At 42.5% G+C, this 20,169-nt stretch overlaps 2 protein-coding genes and 1 non-coding gene across 6 annotated transcripts in view; 1 reads left to right on the top strand and 2 right to left on the bottom strand.

Moving 5' to 3' along the window:
• Positions 1–606: 606 nt before the first annotated feature.
• Positions 607–18,549, bottom strand: LOC116057230 (E3 ubiquitin-protein ligase RBBP6-like). 4 transcript variants are annotated; one of them, XM_036000939.1, is made up of 20 exons: positions 17,374–18,549; positions 16,492–16,591; positions 16,233–16,272; positions 13,085–13,126; positions 12,867–12,955; positions 12,647–12,743; positions 12,369–12,511; positions 11,994–12,166; positions 11,403–11,506; positions 10,839–11,263; positions 10,660–10,723; positions 9,735–9,792; positions 9,594–9,648; positions 9,176–9,502; positions 8,898–8,993; positions 6,207–7,818; positions 4,517–5,127; positions 4,305–4,375; positions 4,084–4,171; positions 607–2,761 (listed from the first exon to the last, which is right to left on the bottom strand). In XM_036000939.1, exons 1-20 carry the CDS (start codon positions 17,537–17,539, stop codon positions 1,816–1,818), a joined length of 5,307 nt encoding a protein of 1,768 aa, XP_035856832.1. In that variant the 5' UTR covers positions 17,540–18,549; the 3' UTR covers positions 607–1,815. The 4 variants fall into 4 exon arrangements, with proteins under 4 accessions (XP_035856832.1, XP_035856834.1, XP_035856833.1 ...); XM_036000941.1 differs by having other exon boundaries at positions 607–2,755; XM_036000940.1 differs by having other exon boundaries at positions 4,084–4,168.
• The window catches only part of LOC116057228 (protein kinase C beta type-like), a 58,179-nt gene continuing 53,033 nt past the window's right edge, over positions 15,024–20,169 (bottom strand). The window contains exon 18 of the transcript XR_004897208.1: positions 15,024–15,118. The gene's annotated coding sequence lies outside the window, so the exon portion shown is untranslated. The remainder of the gene's footprint in view (positions 15,119–20,169) is intronic.
• On the top strand, positions 19,068–19,149 carry trnal-aag. Its single transcript has one exon. It is a non-coding gene; the product is annotated as a tRNA-Leu (tRNA).

The following is a 20,169-nucleotide window of genomic DNA, read 5'->3' as shown; positions in this document are numbered from 1 at the left end:
GAAGTCAAGAGAGTGCCTCAGAAATTGAATTGCTAACATACCTGTATATGAGCACGTTTTCTTACCTGGTAATACTATTGTACCCTTAGTTACTGTAAAAATTGGGATTGTGGTTTACTTAAAACAGCCTAACTCATTAATGTGTAATTAAGTTGTTTGATACACTGGTGTATTGTATATTTCAGTGAGAATAATTCCACTATATTCAGTTGGACTGTTGCAAAGTAAGCTTTACTTCTGTAGGTATTGTTTCATTATCACTTACATCACTATAACCATTATGTGCAACATTTAAGTTTAAGCACACTGTTTGCATTCTAATTTCAACAGACAATATTTTCACTGAATGCACGTTTTCTTTTTTCATCATTGTGGGTTGTGATCACCTTTTGACAGTAACTTAATATAACCGGAAACTTTGCTTTTTATTTATCACCTTCTATCCATCTTCTTATAAAAAGTTCTTATTACTAACACTTGAAACATTTTAGTGTTGCACTTAATAGTCCAAACTTTGTCAATTTAAACCGTGCAATTAACCTTCACTTGTGTGGTCATGACAACTAGGAGTTCAACCATTGATGAAATACAACTCAGACATTTCCATGAGGTCAAAACATTTTAATTAAAAAAAAAAGAAGGAATAACTCATTTATAAGAACACCAGTCCTCCAATTTGTCCCACTTCTGTCACATTTTACTTTCACACCAACACACACACAGTCACTCAGACGTGAGACAGCTACTGCACCTTTGGAACAAAAACATGCCGACTGATTCGTTAATTAACACAACCTAGATTTATACAATCCAGTGTAGCATGGATACATAAAGTTTGTTTTAACTTAAGGAACATACTGGTGATTCTGCAAGTTTTAGCACATTAATCACAAATACTATAACGCTCACCATTTCCAAAACAAACTACTGGATTTCATTCATATTAAGTTTGGTAAGAAAATCACCTCTCAGCTATTTAACCTTGCATAGATGGGTAACCTATCCAAGAACATTTGGCTGCCTTAACGTTAAATTTACATGAATTTAAAACATAATTGGCATGATTTGAAACCAATGGCTGAAAAATGAGATTATACATGTTGAGAATGGTTAGCAGTAATGGAAAGTATAAATTATTTGTACTTAATGTGCTAAACATGCAAAACCGCTAGTACAGTCCTTTAAAAAAAAAAAAGAGCTTACAACGGCCCTCATAGCAAGGTTATTCAGCATTTAAGCCTGGAACAGCACACAGGGATGTGAGCAAAACAAAACGAGCGAAAATTATTATTATTATGTGAAGCAACAGTTCATCTCTACTTACAAATGAGTCAGAGGCAGAGAAACAGCAATTCTCCTCTACAAAGAAGCAATCACATCCCTGAGTACAGTGTTGGTTATTCCTATCATTTAGATTCACTGCCATGTGATCAGTTATCGTCATCAAGTCCTTCCTGGCCGGCTCTAGGTTGATCACAATAGTGCAGCGCAGCATCTCTTCAGAGTATTTCCTGACCCAAAGTCACAAGGAAGAGGCTCACATTGAATATGAAAGAAACCTTAGCAGCGGTCGTAATGCTGCAATCCAAGCACGACAAAGTACCGTAAGTAAGTTTGAGGACCTGCGGTGACATTAAGTGAATAGCAGCCAGACAGCCCTCCAGTTTCACGGACAGCCAAAGACTTGTTTCATCTATTCCCTGGCACATGAAGCAGCATGCCAGTGTTAGCCAATATGTTTTAGATACAACCATTATCTCCTTATCAACAAAGAAGGTTACAGATTTTGGGCAGCAGTCTTAACTTAGCCCCCCGTTAGCATGGAGTCCCTTCCTCTGCTTTCTCCATCGGCTCCTCTTCTACCTCCACATCTTTGTCTTTGCCCTTTTTGTGTTTCTTTTTCTTGTGTTTGTGCTTGTGGTCCTTTTGTTCTCCTTCTTTGTCATGGGTGCTGTGCTTCTTGTGCTTCTTGTGTTTTTTATGTTTCTTGTGTTTCTTCTTCTTCTTGTCCGCCGCGCCACTGTGGTTGCTCTGGCTGGGGCTGGAGGGCTGGCTTTGGGACGGACTGGGGCTGCCACTTCTTCCTCTGTCCGGCTCCGAGCCCTCGCCTTCGCTGTAGTCGGGCACAAAGGCTGCCTCGTCGGTCTCACGACCCAGGTCCGAACACAAACGCTGTCTCCTGGGCTCTGGGCCGCGACTCTCCTCTCGTCCTCCTCCAACTCTGCCTTCTGCACCTCTCTCCTCCTTCCCTGTCACTCCTCGGCCCTCATCTCTTCCTCCTCCTCCTCCTCCTCCTCCTCCTCTCCCCTCCTCTCTCACGAGTTTGGATTTGGTTGGTTTGTCAGAATTTGTCTGTGCTGTCCTGCCACCTTTACCCTCTTCCCTAGGTGCTTTCCCTTTTTTCTCTTCTCTCACTACTCCTCTCCTCTCTTCCCTTGTAGCATCGCGGCCTTCACCCCTGGCAGGTTTAGGCGCTTCAGTCTGCCCCTCTCTGCCTCGGCCCCTCTGTGGCACCGGTGACGGGTCTTTGGGTGCACTAAGTCCGTTTTCCTGGCCTTCCTCGTCATCTTCTCTCTCCCACTTGGAGCGAGGAGGAGGCTGAATGAGCGGCTCCTCCCTGGCCGGGCTGGCTGTTGGGCTGATGCTCGGGCTGCGGCCACGGCTGTTCGCGGGGCTCGATGGGGGCTGCTCTGCGGGTTTGGAGGATACACTCTTCTGATCTTTGTCTGAGTCTCGCTTTGTTTCTTGAGTTGACCTAGTGTTGAGGGAGAAACAGACATGTTTTTAAATAAAAAAAAAAAAAAAAAAAAAAAAAAAAGGAGTTCTGCACCAACTAAGCATTGCACGACTACAATCACCAGAGAACCAGAGAGATCCACACATTCTTCTTCCTTGTGAAAACCTGCCGCTTACATTACCAATAATGCAACTTTGCCGCTAGCAGTTGGGTCTGAGATTTGGATGTTTTATGCTAGTAGTAGCTATGTAGTCTCGAGCCGCTAGTCTCCAGTAAAGAAGAGCGGGCTACAAAGCTTTAAACAACTTTTTACACATATTTGATGTGGAAAATCAGTGTTCAATCAATCCTCTTAACACAATAACCAATAAAGCCAGGTATACAAAAAAACTTTTTCCTGTTTGATCTATAAAATGTCAGAAAATCGTGAAATCCCAGGTGACTTCTTTAAATTGCTTTTCATCCACAGATATTCAACTCTTATTATCACATAAGACAAGGAAAAGCAGCAAATCCCCATAACTGAGAAGTTGGAACCAGAGGGGTTTTAATCGATCCAAATAGTTGCTGATTTTCTGTTAGGTATATACACGACGTTCCACTTCTGGGATTGCTCCGGTGCCGCTGGAAATTCCACCGGGTGTCCCTCATTTAGGCCAGATATCTGTTACCCTGGGCTTTCTTTGTGTTGGAATTCTAAACTCTGGTGGATTTCTGACGACTCTGGTTAACTGCTCCTCAGATCTCTGCAGGGTAAATCCAGACAGCTAGCTAGACTATCTGTCCAATCTGAGTTTTCTCTCTCACGACTAAAACTACTTTTGAACGTACACATGTTCCACCAAAACAAGTTACTTGGCGCCATTGCTTCGTACGGCGCTAAAGAATTTCCAATTAACCATAGCATGTATTTCTCCCATCCCGGAATGCTGTGTGGACTAGCCAGACCCTCCTCCGCAGCGCTGTGGAGGAAGGTCTGGTAACGCAAGACTCATTTTCTGTCCATCAATTAAATTGTTTGAGCTCTATTTCTTTCATTTAACAAAAGAAGCCTACGTTCAATATGTTGGAAAAAGTTTGTCCTTTTTCTGTTAACTAATCAACAGCTGACAGATAATAAACTTGGATGCAAAGCTACTGTATTTCCCAGCAACGCCACTCATATAAACTTTGATCCTATTATGATCCTGAAGGAAATTTGTTTTGCAACAAGGGATTTAACAAATAACTCGCAGGATGCACCCAGTGAAAATGAACAACAAAACATGTAATGAATAAATGATGGTGAAATAATTAAAAATGAAAAACCAAACAAACAGTCTCAAAAATAGGCACAAGAGACTCACCTGGTGGAGCTCACGGTGTGGCTCGTCAGAGCCTTTCGGCTGATCCTGGGTTTGCTCTTCACAACAGACTCCTCGCCACCTTTCACTGCTGGAACAGGACCAAGGAGAAAAAGGAAACGGGTTTAATCAACGCATCATTAGATGGCACAAGGCAAAATTAAAGTTATCATCTCTTCTCACACACACACACACACACACACACACAGTTTGTTACAAATTACCTTCTCTGTGAGCAGCAAGTGGTTTCTCTCCTGAGGGGGCACTCCTCTCTGTTCTGTCCTTGGAAACACTCCTGGGAAATAAGAGTAGGATATAATTACACATTAACAACTGTGTTTAGTGAACCACACTATATAACCACTATATCATGTTTTCTTTCGATCATGGATATGGATGGTGGTTGACAAGCAGCAGGGAAACAAATTGAACAGACCTGTCAGATTTAGCAGATCGTTCTGACCCTTCGCCTCTCTCCTTAGACGATGTGCTTGGCTTCTCCTGAGGGTCTGTCACGCTCCTGGAGATGGCGGTTTTCTCTGCGATGGTCATTTTATCCAGAGAGACAGACCTCCCTCCTGCACTTCCACCACTGGAGTTTTTTCGCTCTCTCCTCACGGACCTCTCTCCTTCAGGGTCTCTCTCCACTGTGACTGCTATCTTCTGCGAGCCTGAGACCCTGTCCCTCTGTCTGTCAGACGCGACGCCTCGGTCTCGGTCTGATCCTGAAGCCCTGTCTCGCTCTCTGTCCAGTCCTGAGCTTCTGCTCTGTTCTCGGTCGGAGCCCTGCAGTCTGTCTCCAGCACTTCCTGGTCTCTCTCTGGAGACTCCCCTCTCAGCAGATGCTGCCCGCTCTTTTCGTCCAGAACCTTCTGCTGTACTGCTGGGTCGGTCTCCTTCACAGATGTTAGCGGCTGCTGATCGGTCCGAGGTGGAGATCGTCTTTTCAGGACCCGACGGTGCTCTGTCCGAAACTGCCGTCTCAGTGCTGCCTTTTCTCCCCAGATCTCTGTTCAACTTGATCCTCCTCTGGGCCAGGGGCTTCACCTGGAAATAGACAAAAGTACATCCAAAATGTTAGGAGGGGGTTAGTCTATATCCACGACGTTTCACTTCTGTGATAGCTCCGGTGCCGCTGGAAATTCCACCGGATGTCACTCTTTCCAGCCGGATGTCCGTCACCTTCCGCTTTCTGTGTGTTGGAATTTTAAACTCCGGTGGATTTCTGAGGACTATGGTTAACTGCTCCTCAGATCTCTGCAGGGTAAATCCAGACAGCTAGCTAGACTATCTGTCCAATCTGAGTTTTCTCTCTCACGACTAAAACTACTTTTGAACGTACACACGTTCCACCAAAAATTTAAAGAAATGCCAATAAACCAGAGCACGTTTTTCTCCCATCCCGGAATGCTGTGTGGACTAGCCAGACCCTCCTCCACAGCGCTGTGAAGGAAGGTCTGGCAAAGCGAGACTACCAGGGGGTTAAATCAGAACTACTCCCAACCTTTATGGTAAAAAGTTCTAAAATGATAAACTGATTAATGGCTGGGATTATTTAACTGCAATTTGGATTTCCAGAGGAAAAAAAGCCATATCAAATGTTATTTACCATTTTTCTTTTGTTTACTTTTTTCATTTTATAAACAATTATTCAATTAACTGAAGAAAAAAACTTTAATGAATGAATTAGGACTGCAACTAAAGATTTTCTATATTAATCAATTGGTCTATAAAATGTCAGAAATGGTTAAAAATGTCCATCACACCAAATCCAATCCAAACTAAAACCCGACGTATACACCCTGACATATTCAAACAGCTTGTTTTGTCGAAGCAACAGTCAAATACTGGAACATATATCCATTTACAACCTAAGAAGACTAAAAAGAAAAACAGAAAATATTTTCATTTTTAGAACCTGAAAGCAGCATTTTTTTGGCATTGAACTTAAATATGTTAAATTGACAAATTGTTTCAGCTCTAAATGAGAATAATCATTAGCTGCGGACCTTGTGATGGTGTGTAGTTATTTGATTAATACAAGAAAAGAACTACGTGAGTCTGATTTGACCAATGTAAGAAAAAAGATCACATTACAAGTGGGCTAACACAAGAGACAGACCCACCTGAAGGTCCATTAGAGGTCTGATGGATCCTCGTTCTGCGTCTCCACGGCCCATCTCACGGCTCCCTGGTAGAGGAAGAAGACCAGGCCTGTCTGAGGCGGGTGGGAGTCTGTGGAGCGGGGGCTGATGAGACATGTGAGAGTGGGAGATGAGATCCCCTCCACCCCCTAGCCCATCTATTCTCCTCAGCTTTCCAGGCGGAGGTCCGAGTAAGCAGCGTCCCTCCTCTCCCATCCTCCTCCGACTGTCCGGGGAGGGGGGTCGGTGGAGGAGGGCGTGTTGATGGGGGAGGGGAAGGAGACCACAACCCTGTGGAAGATCTCTTCTCCCCCTCATGTCGTGGCCGGGTCGAGGGCCGTCATGAAGAGAGGCATGATGTAGAGAGAGGTTCTGGGAGGACAGCGGCGGGGTCTTAAGCAGGGCAGGCCTCACTGCAGAGCTTTTACCCTTCTCCTTTTTAGGGGTAGTTGAGTTGGGGGCATCTTCAGGTTTGGTTTTAATGGTCTTTAACGGTTTTGTGGCAGAGGAGGAGGAGGAGGATGAGGAGTCTTTTTTGGTCACCACTCCTTCCCCAGTCTTTTTCTTCACCCTGTCGGTCTTTACCTTCACAGCCTCCGTCTTAACTCTGGCTTTTACCTTTTGACTCTTCTCTTTCTTTGTCTTATCAGACGGAGTCTTCGATGTTGACTTAGTTGAGGTTTTAACGGGCGCAGCGCTGCTTTTAGAGGCTGGAGCCTTGGAGGTGGCGGCTCCAAGCGAAGCCTTTGAGGACACGGGAGGAGTTGTAACAAGTGAAGGGATTTCGTCCATTGGTTCGTCTCTGACGGGAGTAGCGTCACCTCTGTCTACTGACTGATGCGATGACTCTGATTCCTCCCCAGACCTCTTCTTTTTTACTTTCTTTGTCTTCAGGACTTTAGTGCTAGACTTGGTCCCTGATGAAGAGGATGGGGGATGGTGAGGGGGAGCACCTCTCTCCTCTCTCCCTCTTCTCCCTCTCCCCTGGGGGGAGTAATCTCTCGGTAACGGGGACATTCTGTCCCTCTCCCTGTCTCTGCTGCCGTGACCTCTGTGATGAAGCGGGGGATGGGGATGGGGATGTTGGTTGTCATAGTCTTTGTAGTACTTGTTGTACCAGTCTGCATACTCCTTCTCCCACTGCCGATATCTCTCTCTTTCCCAGCGCTCGTTGCCTCCAGGACTTGAACCCTTCAGTTCATAAGGTGGGAGCTCACGTGGAGGCGGCTTTCGTCCACCTGGGCTGCGGGTCCGGAAGCCACCAGGGCCAGGGGACCGAGACCGGGACCGAGACCTGTAGGGTCCCGCGCCTTCCGCTCCCTCCCAGGCTCCTGGCCGGTAGGGGGGAGGAGACCGCGGTGTGCCAGAACGCCGATACCCATAAGACCTTGAACGAGAGCGGGACCTTGTCCGGGAGCGGCCGTAACTGCGTCCATTGCGTCTAGAATAAGGAGAGCGGGGATAAAACCGGCCATGGGAGCGCGACCGGGAGCGAGATCGACTGGGAGAATAAGAGTAAGACCTGGATCTTGATCTGGATCTAGAGCGCGAGTAAGGAGAGCGGCTGAATGGAGAGCGACTGTATGACCGGGATCTTGAAAAGGAAATGGTTGAGAAGAACAGAAGGAAACAAGGGGAGAAAGAAAGCAGATTATGCAACAACATTTACAAATGGCTTTAAAGCGTAACTCTCGCCAAAATGCAAGCTAGGGTCTTTTTGTGAATATACCCGAGTCAAACTTTCGTTTAAAAGCATATTTAGGACGGAAGCGCCACTTTTAAGATTTACCGTATTCTCATTTGTCGGTCAAATGGCCTTTTGAATGGGAGTCCTAGGGGCACTTTTATGCTAGCCTCAAAATAGCTATTTTTAAAACACTAAGAAGGCTCGACACAACATGAGACTTTGCCCGAAGTATCACCAGGGTCTCTACACATGAACTCCAGCATTGAGAACATTGTTTGTGTACCCAGAGTTTACTAAAAAGAAAGGTTTTGAGCAACTCACGTTAGCAGTTGTTGTTTATGCTATACGCCATTTTCCCAGTCCAAAATAGGCGATCTCAGAATGTGAATGAACAGACTCCATAGGAGGAAATGTCATTCTTATATGAGGCTCCTTTTTCAACTACAAGGTCAATATTGTGTTTCACTAATGACAAAACAACAAATTATCCGTGCACTTATATGGAACTAAGCTTTTGGAGCTTTCCATCTTTACTCTCCTCCCTCGACTATTTTTGACTGGCTTGATAGACGGCGACCGGAAGAACAACAGCTACAGTGAGTTGCTCAAAACCTTTTTTAGTAAATTCTGTGTACACAAACAATGTTCTCAATGCTTGCGTTCATGTGTAGAACCCCTGGCGATACTTCGAGCAAAGTCTCATGTTGTGTCGAGCCTTCTTGTGTTTTAAAAATAGCTATTTTGAGGCTAGCATAAAAGTGCCCCTAGGACTCTCATTCAAAAGGTCATTTGACCGAAAAACGAGAATACGGTAAATCTTAAAAGTGACGCTTCCGTCCTAAATATGCTTTTAAACGAAAGTTTGACTCAGGTGCATTCACAAAAAGACCCTAGGGTGCATTTTGGCGATTATGCATATGTAATTAATGAAAAAACTCAATTTTCGATTTTTTCAGAATTTCGATATGCTCTCTTCATGAAGTTACCTTGAATAAGACGGTCTTCGTCTCTTTGGTGCATTTCTGTACTTCATGAGCTCTTTGTGGAAGTCTTTAGTAAATTCATCCAGTTTAGATGTAACTCTGTGGATACAAAGACAAAAACAAAAATTTTAAAACTACTGCAGTGTGAAGCTTCAATAGTTTTTATTTTACGGAATTCACAATCCCAAACCTGAGTGATGTTAATATTCTGTGTACGTTTTCCATAAGCAAGTAGTAACCGTTGCTGTTTGAAGACTCAAAATGAAAAAGAAACCACTCACTTGTCCTGTCGGTGGTGCCGCTGTCTGTAGAAATCTTCCTTAGAGAGAGGGGGCTGAGCAAGGGGGGGTAGAGGGACAAGTGGGGGCTGGGTACCGGGGGCAACCCAGGGAGGGTTGAGCCCTGGTGGACCAGGGGCATAAACCGGCTGGGGTTGGTAACCCATGACAGGAGGCATAAGTCCAGGGCCAGAGGTGTACGGAGGAGGAGGGTAGGACTGTGGTGGGGGCGGGTACATGGACGGCGCCGGGTACACTGGAGGGACAGGTGCAGGAGGTGGAGCTCTCTGAAGGTGAGTGGATGGGTGCTCTCCTCTACCTCTGTAAAACCTGGTACAAAGAGAGGAACACAAACCATTATGAAACTGACATAACAATACAAACTTATATAGATCAGATTGTCCACACAGATGGGTCTAACCTGTCCCAGGGTCTGCCTCCACCTCTGTGAGAGGGCTGTGGCTGTGACTGGTGACCTAATAGAACAGAGAGAGTTAGTTACAGAATGTCTTTCCTTTAAGCTCACTTAATCTCCTTAAATTACCTAAATTTATCCTCTTACCTGGTGGATGAGGCGGCCTTATAGGTGGCGGGTGGCCAATAACAGTTAAATGGTAGTTCTGTGGGAGAAATCACAGTGAGGAAAATGTAGTTACCGCTAAGAGAGGGATGCACAAGTACGAGCTAAGGATGGTCAAAAGTCTGTAGGTTTTCAGCTCAACTTGGCGCATACTAAATATGCTTCCTTCCAACAAATGCAACAGCCTAGGGTAAAATACGGTGTTTGCCATTGGTAAATAGGCTAACATGCAGTGTCCAACCTGGCTAGTTTTCAATATACTAGGGCTGCAACTAACGATTATTTTCATAGTCGATTGATCTGTTGATTATTTTCTCGATTATTCAATTAGTCGTTGGGTCTACAGAATGTCAGAAAATGGTGAAAAATGTGGATCAGTGTTTCCCAAAAGCCCAAGATGACATGCTCAAATGTCTTGTTTTGTCCACAACTCAAAGATATTGAGTTTACTGTCACAGAGGAGAGAAGAAACTAGAAAATATTCACATTTAAGAAGCTGGAATCAAAGAATTTTTACATTTTTCTTAAAAAAAATTACTCAAACCGACTTATCGATTATCAAAATAGTTGGCGATTAATTTAAGAGTTGACAACTAATTGATTAATCTTTGCAGCTCTACAATATACTAATGTATTCTTCATTTTAGGGTTGGTAAAAGCTCTCTAACTAGGACTGTTGTATTAGAAAAAAAATAAACTTGTCAATCAAAAATCTTCACATTTATGCATTTGTAAGATTAATATTATCGATATAGTCATTATCAAAAATTTGATAAGGTGAATAAATACATTTTAAAAAGTAAGAAACAGCAGGTAATCTGTACGGCCATGTTAAATCTCTTGCTGTAGTAAATGCTGCTAAAAGTCAGTGAGATGTTATCAAGCAGGAGCTTCAAGGCGGACTCACCTGTAATCCACTTTCTGAGGTTCCTGATGAGTCTGGTGTCACAGTAGGTTCTGGATCGGTCTCACTAAAGCATAAACAGACACATTAGGATTAGTGAAAATGGCTCTGCACTTCAAACGTCACTTCTTGAGTATGTGGTTTCATGTTGGTGTATAAATCATATCTTAGCGTAAACGTACCCTGGTGGGGGGGGTTCACCGTGGCTGTTGGATTGCATAGGAGAATGGTGGCCAACAGCAGGTGCAGGGGCTGGTGAATCATCGTGTTCGTCAACAGCAGCAGCATGAGGAGGGGTAGAAGCAGAAGGAGCAGCAGGAGCTTGCGGAGGAGCAGGGGCAGGAGTAGGGGTAGGGGCAGGGGCAGGGGCAGGAGCAGGAGCAGGAGCAGGAGCAGGGGCAGGGGCAGGGGCCGGGACCTGTGCTTGAGGGGCAGGAGAGGGTGCGCTTGTAGGAGGAGGGTGAGTGATATTTGCCAGCAGTGGGTCCTGCTGTCTTGAGTGCAGTGGCCTGACCAACTGAGGGCGCGGTGGAGGCGGGGCTGCATTTTGGACTTGCTTGCGCACATGTTTGGTGTATCCTGTCTCATTCTTAAAGTTGTTCACAGCCTGCATGAAGCAAAACAGAAAGTTTTAAATTTAAAAAAGAAGAAGATATTAATGCTTTTTTTCTAGTTTTGCTTTGAATTCAAGCAAAAATGGCCAAAAGATGCAGCAAAATGCATGCATTGCATTTGAAGGGGGTTACCTGTCGAAGAAACTTGTTGGCAATGAGATTATCAGGTGAAACATCTGACTGTTTGCATGTGAAGCAGATGTGCTCCTCTGAGTCCAACAAGGTAGTCCTGATACCTGAAAACAAACAGTCCTGAATTAGACAAAGGTTCACATTCATTTGGCAAACACAAAAAAACTTGTCTCTATGATATGAAAATAACTTCCTCTCAACCTGCCTGGTCTACATATATTTCAGAGCAGTTCTCTACTTCTTCCAAAAATGACTTTACTTTTCCCGAAATTGAGGGTGAAATCATTCCAAAACACCATGGAACATACAAATGAGAGTTTCAACAACTACTCAACATTTAGCATGTCCTGGGGCTGCAGTGCTTTAGAGAGGCCACTGTTGATTAAATGGGTATTTCTGCCATTTCCACAGTGGATTTCTTTCCCTAAGCATCTGTTGAATGAAACACAGACTAATATGTCTGAGATCATTTGTGTGTGCTTGACAAAGATTAGTTTTGACTCCCTACTTGTATTAGTTTGTTTTACTTTTTTTTAGTCCTGTGTATACTGAGATTTGTATTACAAATGCACAAAACAAGTAAGAACTCACAGTCGTCGCAGTAGCTGTTTCCACAGCAGGGTATAACTACAGCATCTGTCATCAGGTCATTGCAGATTGGACACAAGAGTTCATCAGGGATTGGGTCTGTATCATCCTCAGATGACGACTGGTCATGTGGAACAAACGGAGGGCGCTCCTTCTTTCCTTGTGCATATGCCTCCCTGTATTAACAGAGATTTTTTAGTTTAGTTTTATTAGTTACTAGCAAAAAAGAAAGCAGCAGCAGCTGCAGCAGTTAACCTAGGTTTGGGGAGGACACGGATACAAAATGGGTTATGACGAAGACAAACATGACACTACTCCATGTGCTATACGACTATACTAAACAGTGTGTATTTGTGGGTGTCCTCGGTTGACACATACGCATCTATTGCAGGTATAGCGTATTCTCCAGTGCTGGTTAACATGGCTCCCTTGGTGCCTGGCTCTGCTTTAACCATGAAGCTCTGAGGAATGCCCTTACTAATCCTTACTGGCTTGGGACCCTCTACACTCTTATCCTGGACCTAAAAAGTTAAAAGAAAAAAGAAAAAACAATCATCCAAAAAGCTTAAATCCTTACTTTATGTGTAGTTACACTGCAATGTAGTAGAAATTCACACCACAGATTATGTAGGGAAAAAAAGATGCATGATAATTACCATTAGCAAGGGGCATTGCCGGATGTAGTGACCAGCCTTTCCACAGCGAAAGCAGGTATAGTGAGCAGGTGGAGGTCCCACTGCTTTCTTGGAGTAACTATAGAGAAAAGTTCAATACATTTTTTTTAAACTATATACAGCTACATGAGCTTAAAACATGGAAAAAAATCTGACTTTAATCAAGTACAAGAACATGGTGTGTGTGTGTGTGTGTACTAACTATATCGGGTCATATTCATGATTGGACTGAGACATCATGGCTTTAATCTTGTCCTCCTCTGATGCATTTGCGTCAACCAGGTTAGCAGTCTAAAACACATAATGGAGAGAAGAGGAAACAGTTAAGGAGGATATTAACCCCCACAAGATAAAAGAAAACATATATTCAACTTAGGATATATTTCCTTGAAGTACAGCCAGCATGTACAGGAACAGTACCTTGGCGAGTTGGGCGAGGGACATAGATGGAGAAGAGTCAGTCTGCAGGAGAATCAAAGTAGAGATATTAAAGATTTAAACATAGTATCTAATAGACATTAAGTGGAAGAGCCCAGATATTTCCCCACCACATGTGTCCAGTCCCTTAGAGTCTCCATTTAAGTCTTTGCATCAAAATTAAAAGTCTTTGTTGAGGACTTTGAGCATGATATAATGCAGGTATCCGAGTGAGCGATTTTACTCAGACATGTGCGAGATGTTCATCCCTCTGACAGCATTGAGTCATAAGTTTCAAAAAAAAAAAAAAATCTAAAAAACAAATTGTGTCTATTCAGAGCTGTTTATATTAAAGATATCTAAAAGAATTAGGAAATTAACCAAACAAGGGAATGTAATCTACAAATAATGAGGTGACTTTTAAAAGAAAATAAGTTTTATGTCCATTAAGCAACTCTACTCTTTTTATTTATTTATTTTTAAATGTATCTGTTCTAAAAATGATGTCTATTCACGGGCCAGGTCAAAAGTATAACCGCCCATACACAAAATGCAACTTTTGCACATTTCGCGGCAAGTTTTCAAGATTTACCGTTTTGAATTATCAAATCAGAATTGTCACTGTATGGAATTCTACAAACAGAACTACAAAACTGCATTAACATTTAACAAGTAAAGCAAACTTGTACTCCAACAACTCTTCCATATTTACAAGTCTAGACCTGCTTCTATTCTGAGTCTTTAAGTCGTAACTATGGTAATGTCGAAGAGCATCTGCTTATACACTTCAAACTGTCCTCACTATTTGGGCACCATCAGCAAATTCAAAATGTACACTACTGGCACATCCCTCTGTAGAGATCCTAATGCTTCTCTTGCTACGGTAGAGGGAAGGGGATTTTCTCAAAGGAATACTTGACATTTAATTTTAACGTGCAGTTTTTGCACCGACTTGTAAAAAGAGGTTGTCATAGCTGTTAGAAGCTTTCGTCGAAACCAGTCAAAGGCTGCTTTCTTTAAACTAATGAGCTTGCAGGGAGAGGCGTCAAGCTGTTTCAATAAAAATATGCAAACACTGTAAAGTGTCATATATTTAGAACTGTAGAAATGTTGCTTTAAAAGAAAAAAAGATGAAAAAAAGAAAGACTACCAGGAGTCGTCAAGTGTTCCTTTCAAAATGTTCCCTAAAACAGCTCCTACACCACTACACAGTGAAGGGTGAAAGCAAGTGGAGGGATGTTTCTAGGAGTCAATGGACCACGAGAGTTAATGCCGCATTTCCACTACATGGTATGGCACGGCTTGCTCTTTTTTGGTTTCCCATTAGGCAAAAGTTGTGGATTTGGTACCACCTCAGTCGAGGTTCCAAGCAAGCTGAGTCGATACTAAAAAGGTTATGGTAAGAGTTAAAAATACAGACCACTGATTGATCAGACAGAATCGTCACATGGGACATCCTGCACAAACCTGACATTTTTAAATAGCCGGTCACTTTTCTTTTTTTTTTTAAAATGGCAGCCCACAAAACGACATCATACACTATGTCTTACATTCCTCCGTACAATTAACGAAGTGCAGACATCGTTGTCGATGAAAGGATCCACGGAGAGTGTCATGTAAAAGATGGCATGGCAGTTACACGCGCCGTGTAAGCCTAGAATCCCACAAACGCTGAGAGGGTACTATCCACAGTAGAAAACGTAATAGAAAAAAGCACTTGGTAATTAAAGTGAGTTGAGTCAAACCATGCAGTGGAAATGAAGCATAAGTCTCATGCACGAACAAAAAAAAGCCATGTTCTACAACAACAAACAAAAATGCCTGCCCCGCCTAATACTTAAAAAAATGTTTTAAGTGGGCAGGGCGGGCTGTCCATCATGATATGCAGGGCTCGGAGAAAAGACTGGGTATTGCAGAATGCTGTGGAGGGAACACACAGGGATCTGGTGCAAGCGGTTCTGACACTGAACCACTGAACAACTTTATTGACAGGTTCTGCAGCTTACAGCTTACAGGACACACTACACCAGTATACTTCTCACTGCAGCAACCATGGAGGGCCTCCAGAGATTAACAAGATTATTTACTTTACTGATAATGTGTCACAGTACTTTGTGATCACCTCACAACATTATACGTCAGTGGCCAAGGCACAGCATCTCACGCAGTAAAACTAGCTTCTTACTGATCCCCCAAACCACAGTAAACAATACACCTGTTCCTATGTAAAAACAGACACTGAGGAATCTGAATTAATTCAAAGCATTAAACTCATCAGGATAAAAATCGGTGAGCTTTTAAGGTTTAAGGGTTATGTGCAGTCCATACTCAATGCAGAATAGAACATCTTCATGGTGAAATTGTACAGGACAAAACAACTGACATTGTCAAATGTAACTCAACAACAGATTTAAGTATATTAAAGTTTAGCAGGGTAAGCTTTTAAAATAAAAAAAACCACTGGTGAATTTCTTCCACTGTCACTCACACAACTTTAGTCTTGTAATTGTAATCAAAGTTAATTACAATCAATCCCAGCCACACTTTACTTCATTGGGTTCTTAAACCACATCAAAATTAAATATGTTCACAGAAAATAAAATGACAATGAATTATCAATACAAAAATACCACATTTTCTGTTTACAAACCCCTTTAAAATACATTTGCCTGGCCTGAGGCAGGCTACAAAACCATTTCATTATGAAATACAGTCATTAACATGATTTCTCAATCATCAATTAGAAAGTGGCAACAGTTCAACAATTGGTCACTTCAGAGAATTAAAAAAAACAAACAAATATGGTGGCTAGTCTGTTGTTTCTCACTTTAACCTCATCTCATTCAGCAATTTTAAACTTTAATCTGCTTATTTCAAAACAGAAACCCTGTTAGAGAGAAACAACAAACTACTTTTTTTTCTTTTTTTAAATGTGGTGACTCCAGGAAACCCTCCCAAAAAGACATCACATAACACATAGAGGTTGAGACCTCAACACAAATGTAGCCAACACACAGTGAACAGAGGATACACACAACTCAATCATTGCTGACAGAATGTTCTCAAGAAAGGTGACTAAAGTCAGAAAGAGGGGGAGAGGGAGAGAGGTAAGAGGAGGAGAGAGTGTTGATTTGGGGTTTGTTTTACATACGGGTCTAGAAGATCCCACCACAGCTGTGTCAGAACGATCTCTGCAGAAACAAACCGCGCAGAAAGAAAACGTCAGTTATTGGCATGACTCAAGAGCAAGCTTAGGGCGACAGGACAACGTTTTCAACTACATCCGTTAACGGAAAGACCTCTGGTCTCTGCTTAAAATCTAGTTAACCTATTCATGACTTTGAAGTATTAGAGAATGTACTGCTCAATCGTGATTCCAGTAATATTTTTTATATTTTAAGTATACTTACACAATGAACGTCCTGCCAGCAGGTTTTACTCCTCCAAGCGGAGTGCGGCGGACGATCACGGACGAGTGTTTTGGGATGTGGGCCTCATCATCTGTGTATTCTACAAAACATGATTACATTACACAAATGATCAGAACACAAACGTTGTTCAGTAGAATACGCAGTACAGTAACTTGGGTCCAGAGAACAGAAGTTTAAAGTTAATTACAGTGTGTAAACACAAAATGATGCAAAATCATCAACCAGGAGTTGTGGGCTAAGGCTGTGAAAAATATAACCGTGACAAAAGGCCATATAAAATTGATACAAAGTTATGTTTAGTAGATTTTTTAATAAATCATTTCAAATTGGGTAGTTGCTGATACCCTAATATTACAACATCTGTATTTCGACAAAAGAAACCTGGCCCAGGAAAAGCTTGATATAGTTAATTTAGACATGTATTATAGAGCTAAAACAAATCAACAGAAAATGTATCTGCAACTATTTGGAAAAATGCATTTATGTATTTATTTTTTGCTAGTCTTTTGTGATGATAATCAGATTTGTTGAGGATTTTGGACTATTGGAAAGACAAAACAAGCAATCTGATGACGCCACCTTGGGCTCTGGGAAATCGCAATAGGCATGTTTCCCTATTTTATGACGCGTTATACCCCCAAATAATTAATGGAAAACATAACTGGCAGATTCATTAACAATTAAAGTAATCATTACTTCCAGCCGTGGAGTGTTGTATCCCAATATATAGCCTAAATATATAGCCTGACATTTTTTTTTCACCAATCCTACTGTTCCACCACCCGTTATCTGCTGTTATTACTCAAAATAATGGATGACATGTTCGTGACACATTTGGTAATGTGTCAGCTGATCATATACCTTCTCGAGTCTGCGCATTGGTGATCTGCAGGTCGCAGTCTGTGGCCTTGAGGCGCTCTCGGGCCATAATCTGCCTTTTAAGCTCGTTGAGGGTGATATGCAGCCCATCGAAAGTAACTGTGTTGTAGTCCAGTTTGGAAGAAAACTTATAGTGAACACACGACATTTTAACAGGTCTAAGCACTTAGGTCAATCAAGCACAAGAAAAAAAAAAAACACAGGCCTGATATGATAACAAAATAAAACAGCGTCAACACTGAACACAGCTAAATCTGGTGACTTTAATAGGTAAACCTTCTTTATATTCGCTGAAACAATGTAGACAAAGAAAGTACTAAAATAGGGTAAGGGTTCAGCTCGCAGATGACGAAAGGAGTCCTTGTTATTGCCAAAGAAAAATAATCGAGATGTGAGACAAGAGCGCCATTGAGAGGCGCCGTGTGCCTCGTCAGTTCTTTAATGTCCAATAAAACATAACAGGGTGCCAGCAAATCCAAGAGAGTCCATGCAGAAGCACAAAGTAAATCTATCACAGGGATTTGAATGAGGCCAAGTCCGTAGTGAATTGTCTTTGGTGGAAAGCCCGGGCCGCCGCGCTACAAGCCGCTAGTGCAGCTAACAGCGGGCCTGGGGTTTCACGAGCATCAGTCCTCGAATGTGTTGCCTTTTGGGGACAGTCCTTATTTGTCAAGTCAAGACAAACTGTACCGAGCTCCACAAACAGTCCACAAATCTCCTTGAAAGCTTCCGCCACGAGTCCACAGATGTTACGTTATCGCTGTTGGACCTAGAAAAGATTATTCCGAAAACGTAATATACCGTGTAAATGTTATATTAGCTAGTAAGCTAATGCCAAGGCTAACATGCTGCACCTCGCCACTCAACATGAAAACACTTCTTCCCTAACAAAAGCTAACGGCGCTAGGCTAATAATGTTGCCCACGTTAGCTGTCGAATAATCTAACAAATCCACCAGCTAGGCAGTCAGGGCGCAAATGTTCCTCTTCAGTACGCGCTTATCTTTCATCACGAAACGTTGAAAGTTGTGTATCCACATTCATCTTCAATTTAAATCCATAAAATCCATTTCGGTGATCCAAACTGCCTCTGTTCTCTCCTCGCTGTTTCATCAAAATGGCGCAGGGCGGAACCGGATGTATCCAGGGTTCTTCCAAAGAGTGCACATGAAGGCAAGATCTATATCAAAATGGAAGCACAATTTCAAAACATTACAAACATTTTTTTTCTTCTCCTTTTTGGCAGAAACCGGCTTGGTTCTGATTTAGGAAATGCAAAGTGTCCACTACTATTTCGTATATTGATCCAGCTACAATGTGTATCTTAGCCAAGTCGTTGTACCTTTGTACCAGCACATCCTTTGCGTGGCGTTGGCAGGGCAAGGGGTTTCAAAATAGATGTGAAATATCTTGTTTTCCTGGTGTTCTTTGGTTGTTCGATGGCGTTGTCCTACAGAGGTTGTTGTTGTTAACCTTTCTCTGTCAAGGAGCCTAGTTTTGTCTACAGGGTTGTTATCGGTGGGAAAAGGCGAATAAAACGGAAAACAGAATCCCTATATGACCTCATACAGTTATTTGCTTTCCCTAGCTCTTAAATAGTAATATATTCCACTTAAAATATGTTTAATATGAGTTCTATAGACCAAATCAAATGAGTCCTGTTACAGTACCGTTGACGGTAGCGTGGCCGAGCGGTCTAAGGCGCTGGATTAAGGCTCCAGTCTCTTCGGAGGCGTGGGTTCAAATCCCACCGCTGCCAGGCTTTTGTCGTGATTACTTCTTAAAACACCATCAGAGCATTAAAACCATACTTAAAAGAGAAAGAAGAGTTTCTAATCAACAAGTGTGGCTTCTAGCTATGGATAATATACACTGTGAAAAAGTACATACGTGTGAACCTATTTGAAATGTTTGCTTAAAATCTGTTTGTACAATTGATGCTTTGCCTGTCCATCCTCCACACACTGTGGAGGAAGGTCTGGCTAGTCCACACAGCATTCCAGAAACATGCTCTGGTTTATTGGCATTTCTGTAAACCAATCACAATTGTCATGAGCAGCACTAAGCTCCGCACGGATCCGCTGCAAAATAGCCTCGGGAAGGAACTTGTTTTGGTGGAACGTGTATGTTCTTAAGTTGTTTTAGTCACGCGAGAGAAAACTTAGATTGGACAGATAGTCTAGCTAGCTGTCTGGATTTACCCTGCAGAGATCTGAGGAGCAGTTAACTATAGTCCTCATAAATCCACCAGAGTTTAAAATTCCAACACAAAGAAAGCGGAAGGAAAGGTACATCGGTGAAAATACATGCATCCGGCGGAATTTCCTGCGGCACCGGAGCAATCCCGGAAGTGGAACGTCAAGGATATAGACCATGGCATCTGTAGCCTAGTATATTTTTTTTTTTACACGTTTACACATTTATTTCACACATCATCAATGTATCAATAAACACAATTTCATAAGGTACAATGATCATATATGAGCGGTGTGAAATGAAAATGTGATGACAATGATATTCTTGTGTGGTCAGGTCAGTACATGATGGCACTGAGCGTATTCATCAAAACCGCCTTGAATGGTCGCCTGCATGATGCTGCTGCTGCCATGGTAACACTTCAGTATGCTTGCTGTTATGCTGTTGTAGACCTTTGAAGCTGTTAATACTGTCCTATCATCGTCTCCAACACAGCATACTCGTGCACATTCACAGACACATGAAGGCCTTCATATTTTTCAGCATGGCTGGGTGGGGAATAACAGTTTTTTTAAATATTTGT

The sequence above is a fragment of the Sander lucioperca genome, chromosome 4, assembly GCF_008315115.2.
Source record: "Sander lucioperca isolate FBNREF2018 chromosome 4, SLUC_FBN_1.2, whole genome shotgun sequence".
NCBI classification, from domain to species: domain Eukaryota; kingdom Metazoa; phylum Chordata; class Actinopteri; order Perciformes; family Percidae; genus Sander; species Sander lucioperca.
The sequence above is the reverse complement of the archived record's forward strand: the minus strand, read 5'-3'. Positions and strand labels throughout refer to the sequence as shown.